This window comes from Microtus oregoni, unplaced genomic scaffold (assembly GCF_018167655.1).
Source record: "Microtus oregoni isolate MIOR12 unplaced genomic scaffold, Mior012 000064F_ref0000363, whole genome shotgun sequence".
Taxonomy (NCBI): Eukaryota; Metazoa; Chordata; class Mammalia; order Rodentia; family Cricetidae; genus Microtus; species Microtus oregoni.
Window position 1 is genome coordinate 5,657,412 of NW_024543874.1, and position 18,966 is coordinate 5,676,377.

Here is an 18,966-nt window from a genome sequence, read left to right on the forward strand (position 1 = left end):
GATAGAGAAGGATGCCAGAATATGATAGGGATCAAATCAAGGAGAAGAAGACAAAAGAAAAGTCAAAGAACACCTTGAGAAAGACATAAGATACCACAGAAAATTACTAAGATAATAAAAGCAACAACAAAGAACATAATGATTTGGTATCAAAAAAAAAAAAAGCAAAAACAAAAAACAAAGATTATCTAGCTGTTATTATGTCTAAAGAGAAAATAAAGAGTTATTTTCTTTATAACAAACATTTATATTCTAAATAGTATAAACAAAACATGGTTAAATATTTAAAAATAAATGGACTTCGATACAATCTCAATAACCAAAATGTTTTAGTTATAAACTAAGTAAACAGTACAGAATTACTATCAGATCCTGGAAACAAATCATCTTAAGAACTATCAAAAATAAAGATCTCAAAGCTCTCGAGCAGAAAAAGAATCAAATTTTCAATTAAAATATAAATAAATGAATGAATGGCTGGGTGGTCAGGCACACGGTTTGGGGGGGGGGGTGTGCACAGAGGGTTATACTACAAAAAAGATTCTCCCTTCCCAGTTTAATGTGGGTTCTAGGAGTTAGCGAAGCAAGTGCCTTTACCCATTGATCCACCTCATAAGCCTTGGGGGGGGGGGGGGGGGGGGACCTGTTTTAGAATATAAAGTTTATGTCAGGGTGAAAAGAATAGTTCTTTGAGAAAATTTGCGATTTTCTTAAAAAAAAGAGGTAAACAAAGACTCAAAAACAAAACAAAAAATTGAAAGTATCATAAATTTGGGGTTAACGGGAACTGGTGATTTCCCAGCCTCTTGCACGTATGTTATCACCATACAAGGTAAGACATGTATTTTACCAACAAAAATATAACAAGCCTTATGGTTTAATTTAAATCTAGCAAAAATTTCATTATAATCGATCTAAATAGTTAACTACTAACTCATTTTAAATGCACATTTAAAATGGCACAGAAGGCTGCAGAGTAAAAGGATGTTAAAATATAACAATCAGTTGGTGAACAGGATACTTTTTCATGTTACTGTGTAAAGGTCCAAAGCGGGTGGGAGTGGGGAACAACTGCACAGGATAGAGTAGTTTTACACTAATAAATAAAACAGTGGCTCAACCTGTTGCTAAGTCAAAGCCAAACATATTTGCTTAGTTAAGAGAGAAAAACACAAGGAGAAACTGGTAGAACCAATAGAAGTGATTGATTTTGTTAATTTTTAAATCTGCTAGTCAAAAAATGAAGTTTTGTCTATCAAGAAATTTAATAAACACAATCACAGTTTTAAAAATGACTATCACAAGTGTGAAAGCATTTGCTTAAAAACCTACACCATCCCACAGGCCTGCAATGCCTGCACTCAGGAGACTATGGTAACCTACAGATTTACCATCAGCACAGTATACACCAAGTTCCAAGCCAGCCAGAACTGCAAGTGAGTGCCTGTCCCCCAAACAAAATCCTATATCAATTAAACTCTGAGTGCAATTAAACTGTAAACACATTTCAGTACATTAGGTCAGGTTTATACACAAAGTTACAAATAGGCTCGGATACAATCAAAGTTATAATCAAAGGTAAGTTTATAGCCTTGAATATGTTTCCTTCACAAAGGGAAGAAAAAGAATTATGAATTCACCTTTGTATTTCAGAAAGCTGTAAGGCAGGTAGAGAATCAAAGACCAGAGTATAAACACACAAAGCAGTGTGTTTTTTCTCCTTAGCTGAATTACCAAGACAACATGGAATGGCCTCTCATCCAGGCAGGAAAGAAACTGGAGCAGGGTCTTTAGCCCACAGGCTCCACCTTCCAGGCAGCCACACCTGAGCACAGTTACTTAAATCTTGCTCTCCAGGTGATGAGCCCTTCTGCCCGCACTCCACCTCTCACTTATCACCATTCCAGCTATTGCCTAATAGGGCTCACTGGGGCCCGCTCGAAAATGCTTGATAGCAAGCAGCCTCCAATGCCAGGTGCCAATCATCCCCAACAAGAGGACACCAGACATAAGGCCCAAGTACCTTCCTTATCAGCACCCTCAGCTTTTCTGAATTAGAAGTGTGAAAAGCACTAGAAAGCAGTTCCAAAGAGGGTAACAGGACATAAGAAGCCTGCTCAAGGCAGTTTGGTTGAAGCATGATTACTAAAAACTCATAGAGAGAAACTGGGGTTCAATCTAAAGATCCGAAAAGCAAAGCAGCCAGCCACTGGCACTTACTTCGACCTCAGTCTGAAATTACGATCCTGCCTCCAGAAAGCTCAGAATGAGACTGTCTCAGAGTGGCTTCCTCCCGTTTTATAATCCTCTCTAGGGCTGAGATTAAAGGTGGGCACCACTGGGATGAAAGGCGCCCGGTTTCTATGGCAAACTAGTGTGGCTACTGAGAATAAAAGTATGTTATTGCGGCCTAGTCAGTAAGGCTGGCCAATGTGGCTGTTTCACTCTCTAAACTTCAGGCAAGCTTTATTTATTAAAATAAAAATGAAATGCCATTACAACATTTGGTGCCTCCCTTCTTCCACAGACCATCACTCCCTCTCTCTTATGAAAACTCTTACTGTTCTGTGGGTTCTACCACTCTCCCTAGCCCAGGAAACCCACACCCCCAATTCCAAGTGCCACCTTCTCAGATTCACTCCAGGCCTTCAAACATAGGGAAAATGCCAAACACACAGTACACTGGACAATAAAGCTAGGACATAAACCAGAGGCCCTTTGTTTAGTGGGCCAATGGGACAAGAACATGAGGCTGCAGGAAAACCAAAGAAGACAGCTCTATTTAAAAAAAAAAAAACTAACAAACAAAACAACTAAGAACTGGAACTTATTCATAAAACTAGGAATCATTTTTCGCTTGTATCCTCTGCACTAGAAGCTGAGGCAGCAGAAACACTGAGCTACAAAAGGAAGACCCTAGAAAAAGAACAGTGGGGGGAGGGAGGGAAAATTAATAAAATAAATAAAATAAAATGATAATCAAAATGAAAATAAAATTAAATGACTGGGGTCAGGGATGCCTGCATTTATTTGCACTAACCCTGGGTGCCATGAAAGATATAAGAACAAAGAGAGATTTTCTTTTTTATTGTGGGGGAAAAAGATGCATCACTAGCCGGGCGGTGGTGGCGCATGCCTTTAATCCCAGCACTCAGGAGGCAGAGGCAGGTGGATCTCTGTGAGTTCGAGGCCAGCCTGGTCTACAAGAGCTAGTTCCAGGACAGGCTCCAAAACCACAGAGAAACCCTGTCTCGAAAAACCAAAAAAAAAAAAAAAAAAAGAGTTGCATAACATCATAAATGTAGGTCTAGCTAATGAACACACTCTGGGGTACTTGAAATGAACCAGTGCAACTCATACAAACAAGATTAAATAAAAAAATAAAATAAACAAACAAACAAGATTAAATGATCCCTTGATGGAGCTCACTGTATCTGCAAGGAACCAAATGCCCTGCCTCTAAACAACTAACATCTGCAACTCCAGAAGGTAACCAGTTTGTTTAAAAGAGAAACAGATCAAATAGATATGATTCCATGCATATCACCTTGATTTGTTCTTGAAAACAGCAGAGTATTGCAATTGATAGAATGAAACATTAACACTAAATGTTCTTATTTACCTGGCCTATTACCCATGATCTATAGAAAAGGAGTGCCCACTGTTTCAATTATTGGCCTCCCATGGTAGAAAAACATGTTGTGCTTGGGAAATCACCAGAGCCTGAAATTGTGTTCTGACATGGCAGCTACCCCAAACATGTGGCTATTAAATGCTTGAAATTTGGCTGGCACACATTTCAATTTGGTATGTGCTGTGTGTTTTTTAAAACAAATAAAATGTAAAGAATTGGAAAGAAAGTAAGCTCTCAATTTTACAGTGATTGCTATTTGGTTAAGTGAAAAACAATTTTAATTATATATTATTTTCATGCAAAAACTTTGTGTCAAATTAGTTAAAGTCAAAGACCTGGATCTGAGGACATACCTCCCCATTAAACCTGGTCTTGACAGGTTTGCAGCAAATAAAATTTGTTACATTATATTAATTTTTTTTTGTTTTTGGGTTTGTTTTTTTTTTTTTTGGTTTTTCGAGACAGGGTTTCTCTGTGGTTTTGGAGCCTGTCCTGGAACTAGCTCTTGTAGACCAGGCTGGCCTCGAACTCACAGAGATCCGCCTGCCTCTGCCTCCCAAGTGCTGGGATTAAAGGCGTGCGCCACCACCGCCCGGCTTACATTATATTAATTTTTACTCAATTGTGTTTACTTTATAAATTCTATTTGGTTTTATTTTTAAATTAATATTACAATAACTGCCAGGTGGTGGTGCATGCTTTTATTCCAGCACTCGGGGGAATGTGAGTTTGAGGCCTGCCTGGTCTTTAGAATGAGTTCAAGTATAGCGAGGGCTAGACAGATAAACTCTATCTTGAAAAACAAAAAGTAAACAAAAAACAAAAAAAACTGCAATAACTCAAGTAAATGGGGGGGGACATATGGATGTGTCATACATAATTTCTTTAGTCATACATCCTAATGGAAAGAAATATTTCTTAATTATTTTAGGGGCAATTAATTGTTATTTCAGGAAGTATAAATAGTGTGATGTCACAGAGACAACACAATCTTTTAAAATAATACCTACATTTTTGAAGAAAGATGAAAACTCCTGTCTACAAATAAGGGAATATTTATCTATCCACTAAGTCTTCAGCAACTATAAAACTAGAATCTATTATTAGCTAGTAAAGATTTCAAAGAAAGAATATGGAGAACTGTAATGACTGACTTGACTGTCTACATAACTTTAAAATCTGTAGTAATTTGTTAATATCGTCCAAGAAAAAAATTCGTTTTACTGAGATGAGAATTTAAAGTAAACTTAAGGTAGTACCTAAGTAGGTAGAGTTGTCAATCAAGTGACAGAGTTTCTAGACAGTAATAAAAAAAAAGGCTTAGTAAATTCCCAAAAAAAGTTTAAAGTGACCATCATTGAACAAACCTCTCCAGGTCATAAACATACTAAAGCAGACAAAATAATAACCATAAACACAGTCATGGAATTTTTTTTTCCTTAGGAAAACAGAAAAGGGAAAGTCCTAATCTGCCACCTTCAACACAAAGCATATGGCTCTCTCAAAGACAGTAGCAAGAAAAAGAAGGGCCATTCTGCTATCAACAAGCTTGTTACCCAAAAATACACCATCAACATTCACAAGCCCAAACAGAATGAGTTTCAAGAAATAGGCCCTTTGGACGCTTAAGAAAGAAAAGAAAAAGAAAAAGAAAAAAATCTGGAAATTTGTCTGAAGGAGATGGAAACTCCAGATGTAAGTATTAACAAGTCCAATAAAGCTGCCTGAGCAAAAAGAATAAGAAACATCCTATACTGTTTCCATGTACATTTGTCCAGAAAATTTAATAAGATGAAGCCTCAAAAAACAAGCTCTATACTTAGCTAACTTCTGTCTCTATTACCATGTTCAAAACAGTCAATGTGGGTGAAAACTGCTGAGTATCACACAAATTCATAAAATTAAAAATTAAGGGGGGGGGGCTATGAAAACAGATGTTCAAAAGTAACCTATCAAATAAAGAAGTCTAAAAATATAAGCAACTAAATAATACAAAAAAAATATTTATAGACCTCATCTAAACCCCCCAAACCAAGACTCTGTTGTAATGGGCATGACTGTACTTTCAGCACGAGGCAGAAGGCTGATGACTTCCAGGACAGCTTGTGCAGATCAAGATTCTATCTCACAGACAGAGAGAGAGACTTAGAAAGCATCTAAATCATAAATATCAGAGTCAGTAGCCACTTATTTTAAATTATCTAACACAGGGTGGTAAGAATCTCAAAACTGCATGACTCCAAGTACTTAACCCAGGTGCACAGATGAACACAACATAACAGGGGCATGTACAAAGACTACAGCTGTAGAAGCCTAAGGTAGGTAGTACCTAAAGTAAACACAGTATGTTTTATCTCTCGGCTAAAAGTTAATAAATTTTAAAATATGTTTTCAGTTTCCTCATAAAGAGAATTCTCCTACTTCAGAAGGAAACTGGGAATGCTGATGAGCAATATAAAACAAAGTTCTTTCATAAAACATCAAACAAATAAATTAGTTGAGAAATTCATACCATATTTTAAAAACTGCCAATTTATAAACAACCCAAATGTTTGCCAACAAGTGATTCATTAAAAACAAAAAAAGGGAAATAAAGAAGTATTCAAGTAGGTGTGTCTCTATCTAAAAACAACTACATTGAGTCAAAAAGGCCACCCCCTCCCAAAGAATACAAATTATTTAAATAAAAGCATTCCTACAAACTTCTAAAACATGAACAGTAATCAATAACGAGAAAAGCAAGACTACATGGAGAAAGCCAGAGAAAATGTACATAACCAAAAAAAGAATTTCCAAGGAGTACCAGGAATTTTTTTCCAAGTTTTAAAAAAAGGGAGGCTCATTATAATGAAAATGACAATGGCTTCATGGTAGAATGCTATTAAAGATTTTTGAAAACATGTAGTTTCAGCCAGATGGTGGTGGTGTCACAAACCTTTAATACTAGCATTCAGGTGGCAGAGGTAGGCAGGCAGATCTGAGTTTGAGACCAGCCTGGTATACAAACTGAATTCCAAGACAACCAGGGTTACACAGAGAAACCCAAAGTTTCTACATATAAATCATACATCAAAAATTCAATATGATGTTTTATAAAGGTGATGATAATAAATGAATTTGAAAAGGAGTATGATTTGTCTGCTCTCTATGCAATATTTAGAGGATATTTAAAAACAAATTAAGAAACCACTTACTTTGCATTTCCAGCCATTGGTTGGTACTGATATAACAGGTTGAAGACAAAAGGTATGATACCCTTTGTCACATGTATCACAGACCAGCATTTTGCTATCTTCTCCCGATTGCCTAAAAAATAAGCATTATCTTTAAAGGTATGTTGTCACATAAGTATGCATGAAAACAGTCATTCTTAAAACTGCACAGACCATAAACCTCAGTGTCTCTTCTGTCTTTGTATAGAATATGAGAATGACAGCCCCTTGTGAATACACAAAAGGTCATCCTACTTAAAGCTTTCTACTGCAGTTAAATTGTCTTAGTCATTGTAGATCCCTACAGAGGAGGAGGTGCTACAGCAACAACCTTTCACCATTACTTTTTTAGAAGCACTAATATTCATCTTTCAGGGGAAGCGAGAACTGCTAGCTATGCTGTGTTGAAAGGAAGAAGGAACAGATCCTGACAGGATGATCTGGAAAGACACTGGCGCATAACCAAAGAGGAAGGCTGGGTCTGATATCAGATCTGTCATTTTTATGTATGCTGCGGTTTTCTAACTATGTGACCATCAAATCAAGTTTCAGGTATAAAATGGCAGTGAAAAATCCAAGATTACTATGAGGTTTAAATAAAGTGCTGGGTCAAAAAGCTTAGAACGTCCATAATAGTAAATGCTAAATATTTTAAAGAAAAGAGAGCTTTAAAAAAAAAAAAAAAAGAGTGTGGAGGAGAGCACCAGGGAAGCCATGAAGATCTGTCCTGCCCAGGACCTCCAATCACCTGGCCTTCTTCCACCCTTCCCAAGCCCAAGTGTAACATGAAGGGGCCTGCTAGTTGGGGGTTTCTGTCCTGCCCAGTACCCCACAGCCGGCAAGCCCCAAATAAAATCACACAGGTCTCCATAAATTATAAGTTGATTGGTCCATTAGCTCTAGCCTCTCACTGGCTAACTCTCACATCTTGATTAACCCATTTTTCTGATCTATGTTAGTTGTGTGGCTCAGTACCTTTTTTCAGTGGGGCATATCACATCCTGCTGCTTCGGTGGACTGGGCAGGAGTGGGAGGAATCAGCTTCCTCCTTCACAGAATTCTCCTGTTCTCCTTGCATCATTTTCTACTTCCTATCTGGTTTTCCCGCCTATTCTTCCTGCCTGGCCAATGATTGACAGAATACAGACAATTCTCCTGCACCACCCAAGCCTCTAAATAAGATGGTTTAATACTCACCACCCCACACCACTCCTGCCACCGTAAATAGTAATGATAATAATAAAAATGTAAAATGAAGAAAAAGGGTTGGCAAGATGGCTCAATAGGTAAAGGCACTGGCTGCAAAGCCCAACCACCTGAGTCCAATCCCTGGAGCCCACATAAAGGTAAAAGGAAAAAACCAACACCACTGAGCTGTCCTCTAATCTGTGTGTATGTGCACGCAAACGCAAACACACACACACACACACACACACACACACACACACACAAGTTCTGCACATGATGCCCACTAATAATAAATGAAATTCTAGAAACTCAATGAATAAAAAAGGAAAAAAATAATCATGTTATAATTATGAATTACAATTGAAAGCCTTTCTCCAAACACTTTTTTTGCACCCAAACTGGGCTCATGCTCTGCAAAATAATGTCTTGATGCTTAGTAACTCATTACTGATTCTCAGATCATAAGAATTAAGACACAAGGAGGGGTGGGGAGACTTTAAAAAGAGTTGAAAGAAAAATTATAAATCAAACCTAGGGATAAGTAAAAAGCAAGAAGATGTGTCATCAAGGCCTCTGGTTGTTAGTTTAACAAACTCTACAAGTTTTTGGGATATCTTCAATTATATGGATAGACTTGAGGCCATACATCATTTAAGTTCTCACAACCCTTCTGAAGAATCTAAGTATACATATACATTATCAAATAAATGTTAACTAATATTCTTCCTGAATTTTAGTAAAATATGAAAGCAAATGGTTTGATTGACTTCATGATTCCATGATACTGATTCTGACTGTTCTCATGAAATAACCAGAAAATCGGACCTACCCTGGCAACTCTGGGTCTTACTTTCTCCTGGTTACAAAAATAGTCTGTTTGCAAGAGTTTGTGCATGAGTGATGATGCAAGCAACATTTTCAAATTGCCATTCTAGCTACACACATGGGTTGAGAGGGAGAATTACAGAAGAGATGGGAGAAATGGTCAAAGGATGAAATACAACAGATTAAAAAAAAATGGTAACTCCAAATGCTTAATTTCTACACCATGCTTTAAAAAAAAACTATTCTAAATAGAAGCAATTGTCTTTCAAATGAACATCAAAATTTTATCAAAATAGTAGTCAGTAGTACTTGTCCATCCTAAAACAGAAATTCAAACAGAACACTTATTTGAAGGTTCAAAGCTTTACCTTATTTCTGCAGTTACAGCTTCATTATCCTAATAAATCTCTTCCCAACGTTTCTCAAACTAAGTTTTGTTTTTCTAATCTTTATTTAAAAAAATAATATCATTTATTAACAAACTGTAAGCATGGTAAGTTCCATTTAGATATATTTCAAAATAACATAAGCATTAGTAAATGTCTAGTAGTATGGGGCATGGTGATAGTGTGACTATCGCTTGTAATATAAATTATTTTTATCATATTTCATAAACCTTTAATATTTAACAGGTCTCACTAAAACTCAATACAAACCCTTGAGCTGAAATTAGAAACTTACTTGCAGTTCTGGCACACTTTGCACTCTGGACACTGCCAACCCGCACGTTTTAATGGAGTAACAGCTATATCCAGGCACATCCCATGGTAGTGCTGACCACACGTAGTACAAAAGAATTGATCTAAGAGATCTCCTGGGCTGTCACACACTGCACAGTTTGCATCTTCCTTTGCTATAATTAACAGCAAAACAATGAAATTGTTGTGTTATGAGTAAATAGTTTTCTTAACAGTTTAAAAATCACTTGAAGGGAATTTACATAGAAATCTGACATTTGAAGCTACCCAAATATACCAGGTCAGAATAAGGTTTCACTTAAAACACTGTAGTGTATTTAATATAAATTTAACCATATGAAATTAAATCGTGTAACTTTGCAAGTATTTCTGCTTATATCTACTTGAGACCATGCGCAGTTCTTATTTAATTTTATACTTTTAATACCAATGGCATTGCTGGTCATTTGGTTGACATTCAGTACATGTATTAGAAAGAACCAAGGGGCTGGAGGATTGGGGAATCAACAGAGACATTAAAATAAATATTTTAAATATTTTATTCATATTAAATACTTGAAAACTTAAAACCAAATAATACAAAATTAGGATGTTAATATCAATTAGATTAATGTTTCTTAACTAAAAACAGACTACACCAATCCACATTTAAAAAGAATTAAGAGAGCTAACAGTTCATTTACTATCTAAAACAAACAAAAAAATAAATGTATGAATAAATTATGCTTTTCCCAATATACAATAAAACGTAAACAAATTACAATGTAGAAAGAGAAACAAAGTACTTTAAAAGCACACCAATAATAATGATGTGAATATGCCTTTGTAACAAATTTAAGAGAGCAATGTTTTCTCTTTGTTCCAGCCATCCTAATCCATTCTGGCTAAATGCACTTTCTACTGTCTTTGAATGTCAAGTATCTTGAAACTGAGTAGCAATATCCTTTGCTTACATCAGAAGTCAAGAACACTGTCCTAAGAAATAAAGGAGATATCTTGATTAAGGGAGCCATTATGGAGCTAGCAAGAAACCTGGCACTAGAGAAATTCCCAGGAATCCACAAGGATGACCCAGCTAAGACCCTAAGCAATTGTGGACAGGGTTTCTGAACTGGCCTTGCCCTGTAATCTGATTGATGACTATCTTAAATGTCATTTTACACCTTTTTTATCCAGCAACTGATGGAAGCAGATGCAGAGATCCACAGCAAAGTGCTGGGCTGAGCTCCCAGAGTCCAATCAAAGAGATGAAGGAGTGACAATATGAGCAAAGGAGTCAAGACCATGACGGGGGTACCCACTGAAACAGCTTATGCAACCTAATGGGAGCTCACTGATTCAGGCCTAACAGTGGGTGAACCAGCATAGACAAAACTAGGTCCTCTGCATGTGGATGGCAGCTGTATGGCTGGGGTAGACTGTGGGGCCAATGGCAGTAAGCCCAGAATTTATCCCTAATGCTTGTATTGGCTATCTAGAACCCATTCTTTTTGCAGGATACCTTGTGCAACCTAGCTATAGCTTTGATCCTGCTTCAAAGCAATGTGCTAGACTTTGTTGACTCCCCATGGGAAGCCTTACCCTCTTTGAGGAATGAATGAAAGTGGGGGGAAAGGGGAAGGGAAGTGAGACTGAGGAGGGGAGGGAGTGGGAACTGGGATTGGTATGTAAAATAAGAAAATACTCCTTTTCTTCAAAGGATTAATTTTTAATTAATTAATTAAAGTTAATTATTTTTTAATTAATTTTTAAGAAGACATTTTCTTGCCAAGGACTATATAGTAAATAGGTTTTGTAAGAAATAAATAGATAATAATTAAATTTTAGAAAAGAGAGAGAACATTGTTCTGCCCAGGACTATGTAGTAAATAGGTTTTGTAAGCCAAAGCAGTGCCTGTAATATAGACTTAAAGTTTTTTATTTACAGTTTTTTGAAAATGTGAGCATTACTCCTAGCTTGAAGCAAATATAAAGGTCCTAAGATTTAAATAGCAGACTGCACCCGGCATAAAGTCTAGCTACACAATCACCTCGTACCTGAGGTTACCAATAACCACATGAAATACAACAGCTACTTTTTAGACTGTGCCTTGTTGACATCTAAAAAAAAATTTCCCTTAGGTTCCCTTTAGAATTCTGTGGGGAACTGCATCTTTATAACCACTTTGAATACTGACTACCCTAGAAACTATCTTGACCTTTCCTTATAAACTCAACACTTCCCCCTATAGTTGTATAAACTCCTTCAATGTTCATAAAATGCTGATACTCAAAGCTGGGCAGTGGGTGGCTCATGTCTTTAAACCCAGCACTTGTTGGGGGAGGGGGCTTAGACACAGGCATATCTATGTGAGTTCGAGGCCAGCCTAGTTCCAGGAAAGCCAGGACTACAGAGAAACCCTGCCGGGGGGAAGGGGGGGGGACAAAATATTCTAAAAATTGCATTATCAACTCTAGACTTCTTTCAAAAGCCTCAACCCTTTATCAACAAGCCTTACACAACAGCTCAACAGTCAGATGTTCTAAAATTACTTCTTTTCCTCAAAAGAATGTATAAAACCAGGTATTTTAATACCATTTTGCTATTACATCTCCCTATCTCAGTACACTTTACCAGATCCCAATTATTTCTATTAAAAAACAAACGGGGGGTGGGGTGTCTCTAGGTAGCCTGGCTGTCCTTGAACTCACTCTGTTGTCCACTCAGAGATCTGTCTGCCTTTGCCTCCCAAGTGCTCAGATTAAAGGCATGAGCCAGCACTGGCCAGCTCTATTAAATTTTCTATACATTTTTCCTTTGGTTTAGCCCATAATATTTTCTTAGTATTTTAATAGTTTGTAAGTAAAATCATTCCTACTTATGGTTCTATTCTCTCTAAATCATCATCTGGATATGCAAAGCACAATTTCAAAATCCTAAGTGTAATCATGCGTTCTGCTTAAACTAAGAACCACCCGATAGGGACAGTAGGATGGCTTGGCCAGCAGAATGGCTTAACTGGCAAAAGTGCTTGCTGCTCAGATTGGCTGTCCTGAACAAAATCCCTAAAACCCACATGGTGGAAGGAGAGACTCAACCACAGCACAAGCTGTCCTTTGGCTTTCACACACAAACACCTTAGTACACGCCGGCCACACATATACATGCATGCAAAATAAACAATTTAATTGTTTTAAAGATCCAGTCAGTGGAGCTGGAAATGATGGCATATGGAAATGATGCTTGTAATCTCAGCACCTGAGAGGTGGAAGCAGAAGGATCAGGATTTCAAGGTTGGCCTCAGCTGCATAGTGAGAGTGAGTACTGCAATTTACATATAAGCACACATAAATATCAATACGTCTTTTTTCGCCTAAAAGGAAAGTTGGAATTTAACTGAATGTTCCTTTTCCCTGTATGCTTGAAAGAAATTTGTTAAAATATTAACTGTAACACAACAGAATAAAGCCTTGAAGGATGAAGCATAAACTTTTCTACTTTGTATCTCCAATAACCCAGAACAAATCAAGGTCTTATTTAAATGTATTTTAAGTTAAGTTGAAGGCTTACTTTACTTTTTTGTTTTAAGATTTATTTATTATGTATACAGTGCTCCTCCTGCACGAACACCTGCACGCCAGAAGAGAGCACCAGATCTCATGATGGATGGTTGTGAGCCACCATGTGGTTGCTAGGAATTGAACTCAGGACCTCTTAACTGCAGAGCCATGTCTCCAGCTCTTGAACGCTTACTTTTCAGAACACTTTTAAAAGGCTCTTAATTGCCTTTTAAAATAAATGATTAAGTCCTGCATGGTGATGCATGCCTTTAATCCCAGCACTGGCAGAGGCAGAAACAGGCAGGTCTCTATGAGTTCCAGGACAGCCTGCACTGCTACAGAGAGAAACCTTGTCTCAAACTAGATGAATAAATAAATAAAATAAGTGATTAATTTAAAAATAGATGTGTATTGATAAAACAAGTGATTAATTTAAAAATAAAAGTGTAGTTTCATTTAATACAGGATGTTATTTTTCTTAATATTAAGAAAAAGTGCTAGTACCCATAAAAACTATGCACTTTTAAAAATGATTCTTCTATTTTTTTAGAAATTGGGAAGCAAGTGGTATTCAGATATTCATTTTACCTTTATATTAGTTTTCCAGAAACACTAACATGCTTCATCAGTAAAACTGCCTAGCATTTGCTGCTCTACCACTTTAACTTGCCATAGTAGGAACTGTTGGTGGTTGGAGATGCACACTAAATATAAAATACATAAGTCCAAATTCATAGTAAGAAAAAAAAACAAGTATCAAGAACTTTTTGTACTAATTATATGTTGAAATATTAGTATTTTAAATAAGATTAATTAAAATATTAAAATTAATTGCAAATATTTTTCATCAAATATGCTCCCAAATATACTAAAATTATTTATATTGCTCATATTTCATTTCTATCACCAACATAATTATAGCCCGCATTCACTCTGTCTGTAACTACTCAAGATATCATTTATGAAGGAAATGCTATTTATTTTGTTTATTTTGTGCTATTTTCTCAGTAGCACCTACATGACAATCTTGTCAAAGAAACACATCAATGTGAAGTAAAAGATAGGAGTAATAAAAAACACTACGAAAAGGAATGAAAGCAGTTAAAGAGCAAGCACATGTAGCAACACCAAATAATCCTTCTGAGGGCATGTGTAAGATTTATGTTGCTGGTGATGCATCAGAAGTGCATGCATGGGGTTAGAGAGATGGTTCAGTGGTTAAGAGCCTTGGCTGCTCTTTCAGAAGACCCAGGTTCAGTTCCAACACCCATATGGCTCACAACCATCTATAACTCCAGTTCCAGATAATCCACCACCATCTTCTGGCCTTAACAGAAACTGCATGCACCTCATGTTGCACAGACAGACATACATGCAGGCAAAACACCATACATAAAATAAAAATAAAATCTTTCTTAAAAATTTTTTTAATATTAGATTTTTTCTTTTTTTAAGGTTTATTGATCTATTATATATATAGTATTCTGCCTGCATGTATCCCTGCCGATCTCACTGAGGATGGTTGCTGTTTCTTGAACTCAGGACCTCTGAAAAAGCATCCAGTGCTCTTAACCTCTAAGCCATCTCTCCAGTTCCTAAAAAAAAATTTTTTTTTTTTTTGATTTTTCGAGACAGGGTTTCTCCTTGGCTTTTGGTTCCTGTCCCGGAACTAGCTCTGTAGACCAGGCTGGCCTCGAACTCACAGAGATCCACCTGCCTCTGCCTCCCAAGTGCTGGGATTAAAGGCGTGCACCACCACCGCCCGGCCTAAAAAAAAATTTTAAAGAAAAAAGTACATATATACACACAATATGGGTATGTCAGCAAGCCACAGAGCCATTAAAAAATGAAGCACTAATCAAACCACTAAACGAAACATTTCTTTAAGCAGTTGGAAAACCAAAAGGGATTGACTTAAGAGAGGGCAAAAACAAACCAACCAACCAAACAAACAAAATTTAAAGGAATCATTAAGGCCAGGCAGTGGTGGCACACACCTTTAATGCCAGCACTTGGGAGGCAGAGGCAGGGAGATCTCTGTGAGTTCGAGGTCAGCCTGGTCTACAAGAATCAAATCCAGGTAAATTTTGCTTTGAAGATCAAACTTTTTACTATTTGGTAATCGGTACTTCTACCTAAGAAAATTTTAATAATCATTAATGAAAGTAAAGAATACCTGAAGATAAGCACAAAAGTAGGAAAAGAGAAGAAGCATTAGACATAGATGCTTAATGAAGTAGGGGTAACAAAATTCTCACAGCAGGACAATAACAGACAGAAAAGCTATCTCTGGTGGCCAATTTCTGAGCTCCAGCTTACTTTTGCTTTTGGCTAAGATCAGGTGTAGTCCCTTACCTATAGTTATGAAACAAGGAGAGCAAGAGGTAGGACAAACATGCTGAGCTTTGCTCTGAAATAAATTGCTCCAACTGGAAGGTAAAGGGACCCTAAGAAAGGTCAATAAGAACTGCTTAAGAGATGGCTCAGTGGAGAAGGGCACTGATTGCCAGATCTGACAAACTGCTGATGTGTACGCAGAAAGTCCAGCCAACACAATGAAGCAATGGTAAAGAGCAACAAGTCAAGCTGCTCCACAGGGGGGAAAAAACTTCAGGATAAAGTCAGCAAAGCTTACTAATTCTAACAACACTAAGACAAATACTATTTGCCACTTTCTTGACTGGCAGGACAATGCTTTGTGGTCTGCTTATCAAACAATCCCATGAAGAAAAGTTAAATTATGGATTCCTTCCAATATACTGAAAAGGTCAGAAAAAGAATTTAGGGTTGTATCCACTGTACACATGTGAAAGCCAGGTATGGCTACCATGCACAACTGCAGCTTGTGATGAAGGTGGAGTTAGAGGGCAATAAATACAACAGAAGTGCGGGCAGCTCCCTACTGATAAGCCTGTCTAGACAAGCTGTGAGTTTTGATTCAGTGAGAAACTCTCTCTCAAAAGATGAAGATCAATAGTAAAAGGCAACCGCATTAACCTCAGGAATCTACTATGCAAATGCACCTCCACATACATGTGTGCACATGTGACAGGTGATCTGAAAGATGAACTTTTATAGTGCATTGTTAAAAATCTTCCGAAAATAAAATTTACTTTATTGGGCACTGGTTTCATACTACTGGCTTAAAGATAAGGAAAGAAAGACAAAAATATCTGCAGGGTATGTTTATACTTCTGGACTGGTACTGTGAAGCAATTTTTCACTATTTCCACTATATATCATGCAGTGTCCACTTACCTTTTCCTCTTAGTATGGAGTAAAATCCTAAAATAATACTGTGAATCTGATTAAGTGCTCACATTTTCTTCCTTGTATTAATTTTTGGAATGGCCAAATTTTTGACTTACATACAGAAAGTGTGTAAGGGGAGGAGGGGGGTGTCACCCTCATCATTTCTTTCATACTGCTCCAGGCTATATTTCCTGTGCCAAATTTTCTTACTAAACTTTTCATATAGAAAGAGAATGCTGTTTGGTCCCTACACTCCAAGATCTTGGACTAGCATGAAAAAACCAGTTATGTAAAGATATAAATACTAAGGTAGATGTGTGTGTCAGACAGACCACTCTCTGCTTTAATAATCTATACTCTTAGGACATGTTAAAGATACTGTGTATTCAGTATGTCTTCTATAGTAGTTTAAAACTTTTTTATATAAGAATTTAAAATATGAAAACTTGTAATTTCAGAAAAAAATTACATTTTTGGAATTAATACTAATAAAATTACTGGTTACAGATTTCCCTCAAAAACCTACAGTGAGCCAGGTATAGTGCACAAGCCTACAATCCCAGCATTCGGGAGGCAGAGGCAGGTGGATCTATGATTTCCAGGCTAGTCAGAGCTACATAGTGAGACAGGGGCGGGATACGGGATGGGGAGGGGGCACAGGACATAATATCCAACAGCAAAGACCACTGGAATTATATATCATCTTTCAAATATTAATTTCTTCCTTCTTGAGAATTTTATATTACCTTTTAATACAAGTAAAGTAACTTTCCAAATACACATGTGATATTTTAAGTAAATACCTATGAAATTACAACTGCATGGATAGTACACTTACATCTTTCAGGAGCTTGGTCAATGTGTTCTGGACAGAGAAGAAAGAAGTGGCTAAAGTCCTGAAAGGTGCCAGCCCCTGCAGCACATGGGTAATGGTACATCTGGGTACATTTCTCTTCACAGCATTTGATAGTGGCTCCAAGATGTTTGCAAAATGCACATCGCTGGAAAGAGAAAAAGGAGAGAAATCACCTTTAAAAAACTGTGAAGAAGGGTAAAAAGGAATAAAGAAATAGCTGTACCTTACTATTAAAACAACTGAAATGTATTAAAAACAAAAACAAAGGGCCAGTTTAAAATGCTAATCGTCTCAGAAACCCAGTTCATTCATATTCAACCAACTCATTAGACAATTAGTATTTCAATTTACCTTCTCAAAAACATTAAGCTAAAATGGTTTTTGTTGTTGTTGTCACATTGGGAGAAGAAAGCAGGTTTAGGAATGATGGATGTACATTGCTGGTATAGTTTTTGTCTGGATGCACAAAGCTCTGAGGTTGAAGCCAGCAAGGCTACAAGAGATCTTGTATATATGTCTGTATGGGGTAGAAGTTGGGGAAAATGGCTCAGTGGTTAAAGGCACTTGTTGCTCTTGAAATAAATCAAGGCGCAACTATCAGCACAGCGTGATAGCCTCAGTCACAAGGGACCTAATAGGCACATATGTGGTGCACATAAATGCATTCAGGAAAAACAGTCACACACATAAAAGTAAAATAAATGAATCTTTTTACAAAGAAAAAACCTGGTTTACAGTACAGGGTTACTACAATATCAGTTTTTAAATCCCACAAGAGACTATAAATTTTTAGAATTCTTTAAAAAAAAAAAAAGCTAAGCATGGTGGCAAACTTTTATATCAGGAGGGCAAACAAAGGCAAGCGAATCTCTGTGAGTACTGGACCAGATGAGTTTACACAGCAAGCTGCAAGATAGCCAGTGTGTCTGGTGTCTGTGTGTCCATGAATGAAAGAAACTAGTAAATTGTAAAATAATGAAGGGCCCCTATATGATTTAAACACATAAAAAAATTTCATAGCCAGGCATGTATATAAAATACCTATAAAATAACATTCAGAGAGCTGAGGTAAGAATATGAAGAACTAAAATACAGCTCGGACTATATAATGAGGCTATCTCAGTAACCTGGTGGGGGTGGAAAGACAGTAGTGATAATGATGACAATTTAAAAAAGAATCTACAATACAAACTTAACTACAGCACTTAGTATAGTTCTAGTTCTATACAAAAGCTGGGAAATACCTAGCTATATTTATTTTCCTTTCCATTTCAATCTCTTACGGTGGTTAAAAAAAAAAGCAAACAAAACAACAAAGCAACAACTGAATACAGAAGAAGTCACCCCAAATTATCTCATATTTTACTTGTTCGGTTTCCACTGTGAAGATTTACAGCTCCTACTCCATAGATTATTAAAGCAGAGAGCAGTCTGTCTGGCACCTTAGTATTTATATCTTTACATAACTATTTTTTTCAAGCTAGTCCAAGGTCTTGGACTGTAGGGACCAAAAGGCATTCTCTCTTTATATGAAACCAGGAATTCTTTTTATTTTTTTTATTTTTTTTTCCGAGACTGAGTTTCTCCGTAGCTTTTTGGTTGCTGTCCTGGAACTAGCTCTACTAGACCAGGCTGGCCTTGAACTCACAGAGATCCGCCTACCTCTGCCTCCTGAGTGCTGGCGTTTAAGGCATGCGCCACCACCGCCCAGCTGAAACCAGGAATTCTGCCGGGCGTGGTGGCACGTGGCTTTAATCCAAG

The 18,966-nt window shown here is 37.0% G+C and overlaps 1 protein-coding gene across 1 annotated transcript in view; it reads right to left on the bottom strand.

The window, feature by feature from the left end:
* Kmt2c (lysine methyltransferase 2C) overlaps positions 1–18,966 on the bottom strand; it is a 224,335-nt gene that overhangs the window by 105,593 nt on the left and 99,776 nt on the right. Inside the window, exons 8-10 of the mRNA XM_041640535.1 lie at positions 17,188–17,350; positions 9,541–9,712; positions 6,829–6,940 (exon numbers count right to left, since the gene is read on the bottom strand). Coding sequence (XP_041496469.1) covers positions 6,829–6,940; positions 9,541–9,712; positions 17,188–17,350 — 447 coding nt within the window. The remainder of the gene's footprint in view (positions 1–6,828; positions 6,941–9,540; positions 9,713–17,187; positions 17,351–18,966) is intronic.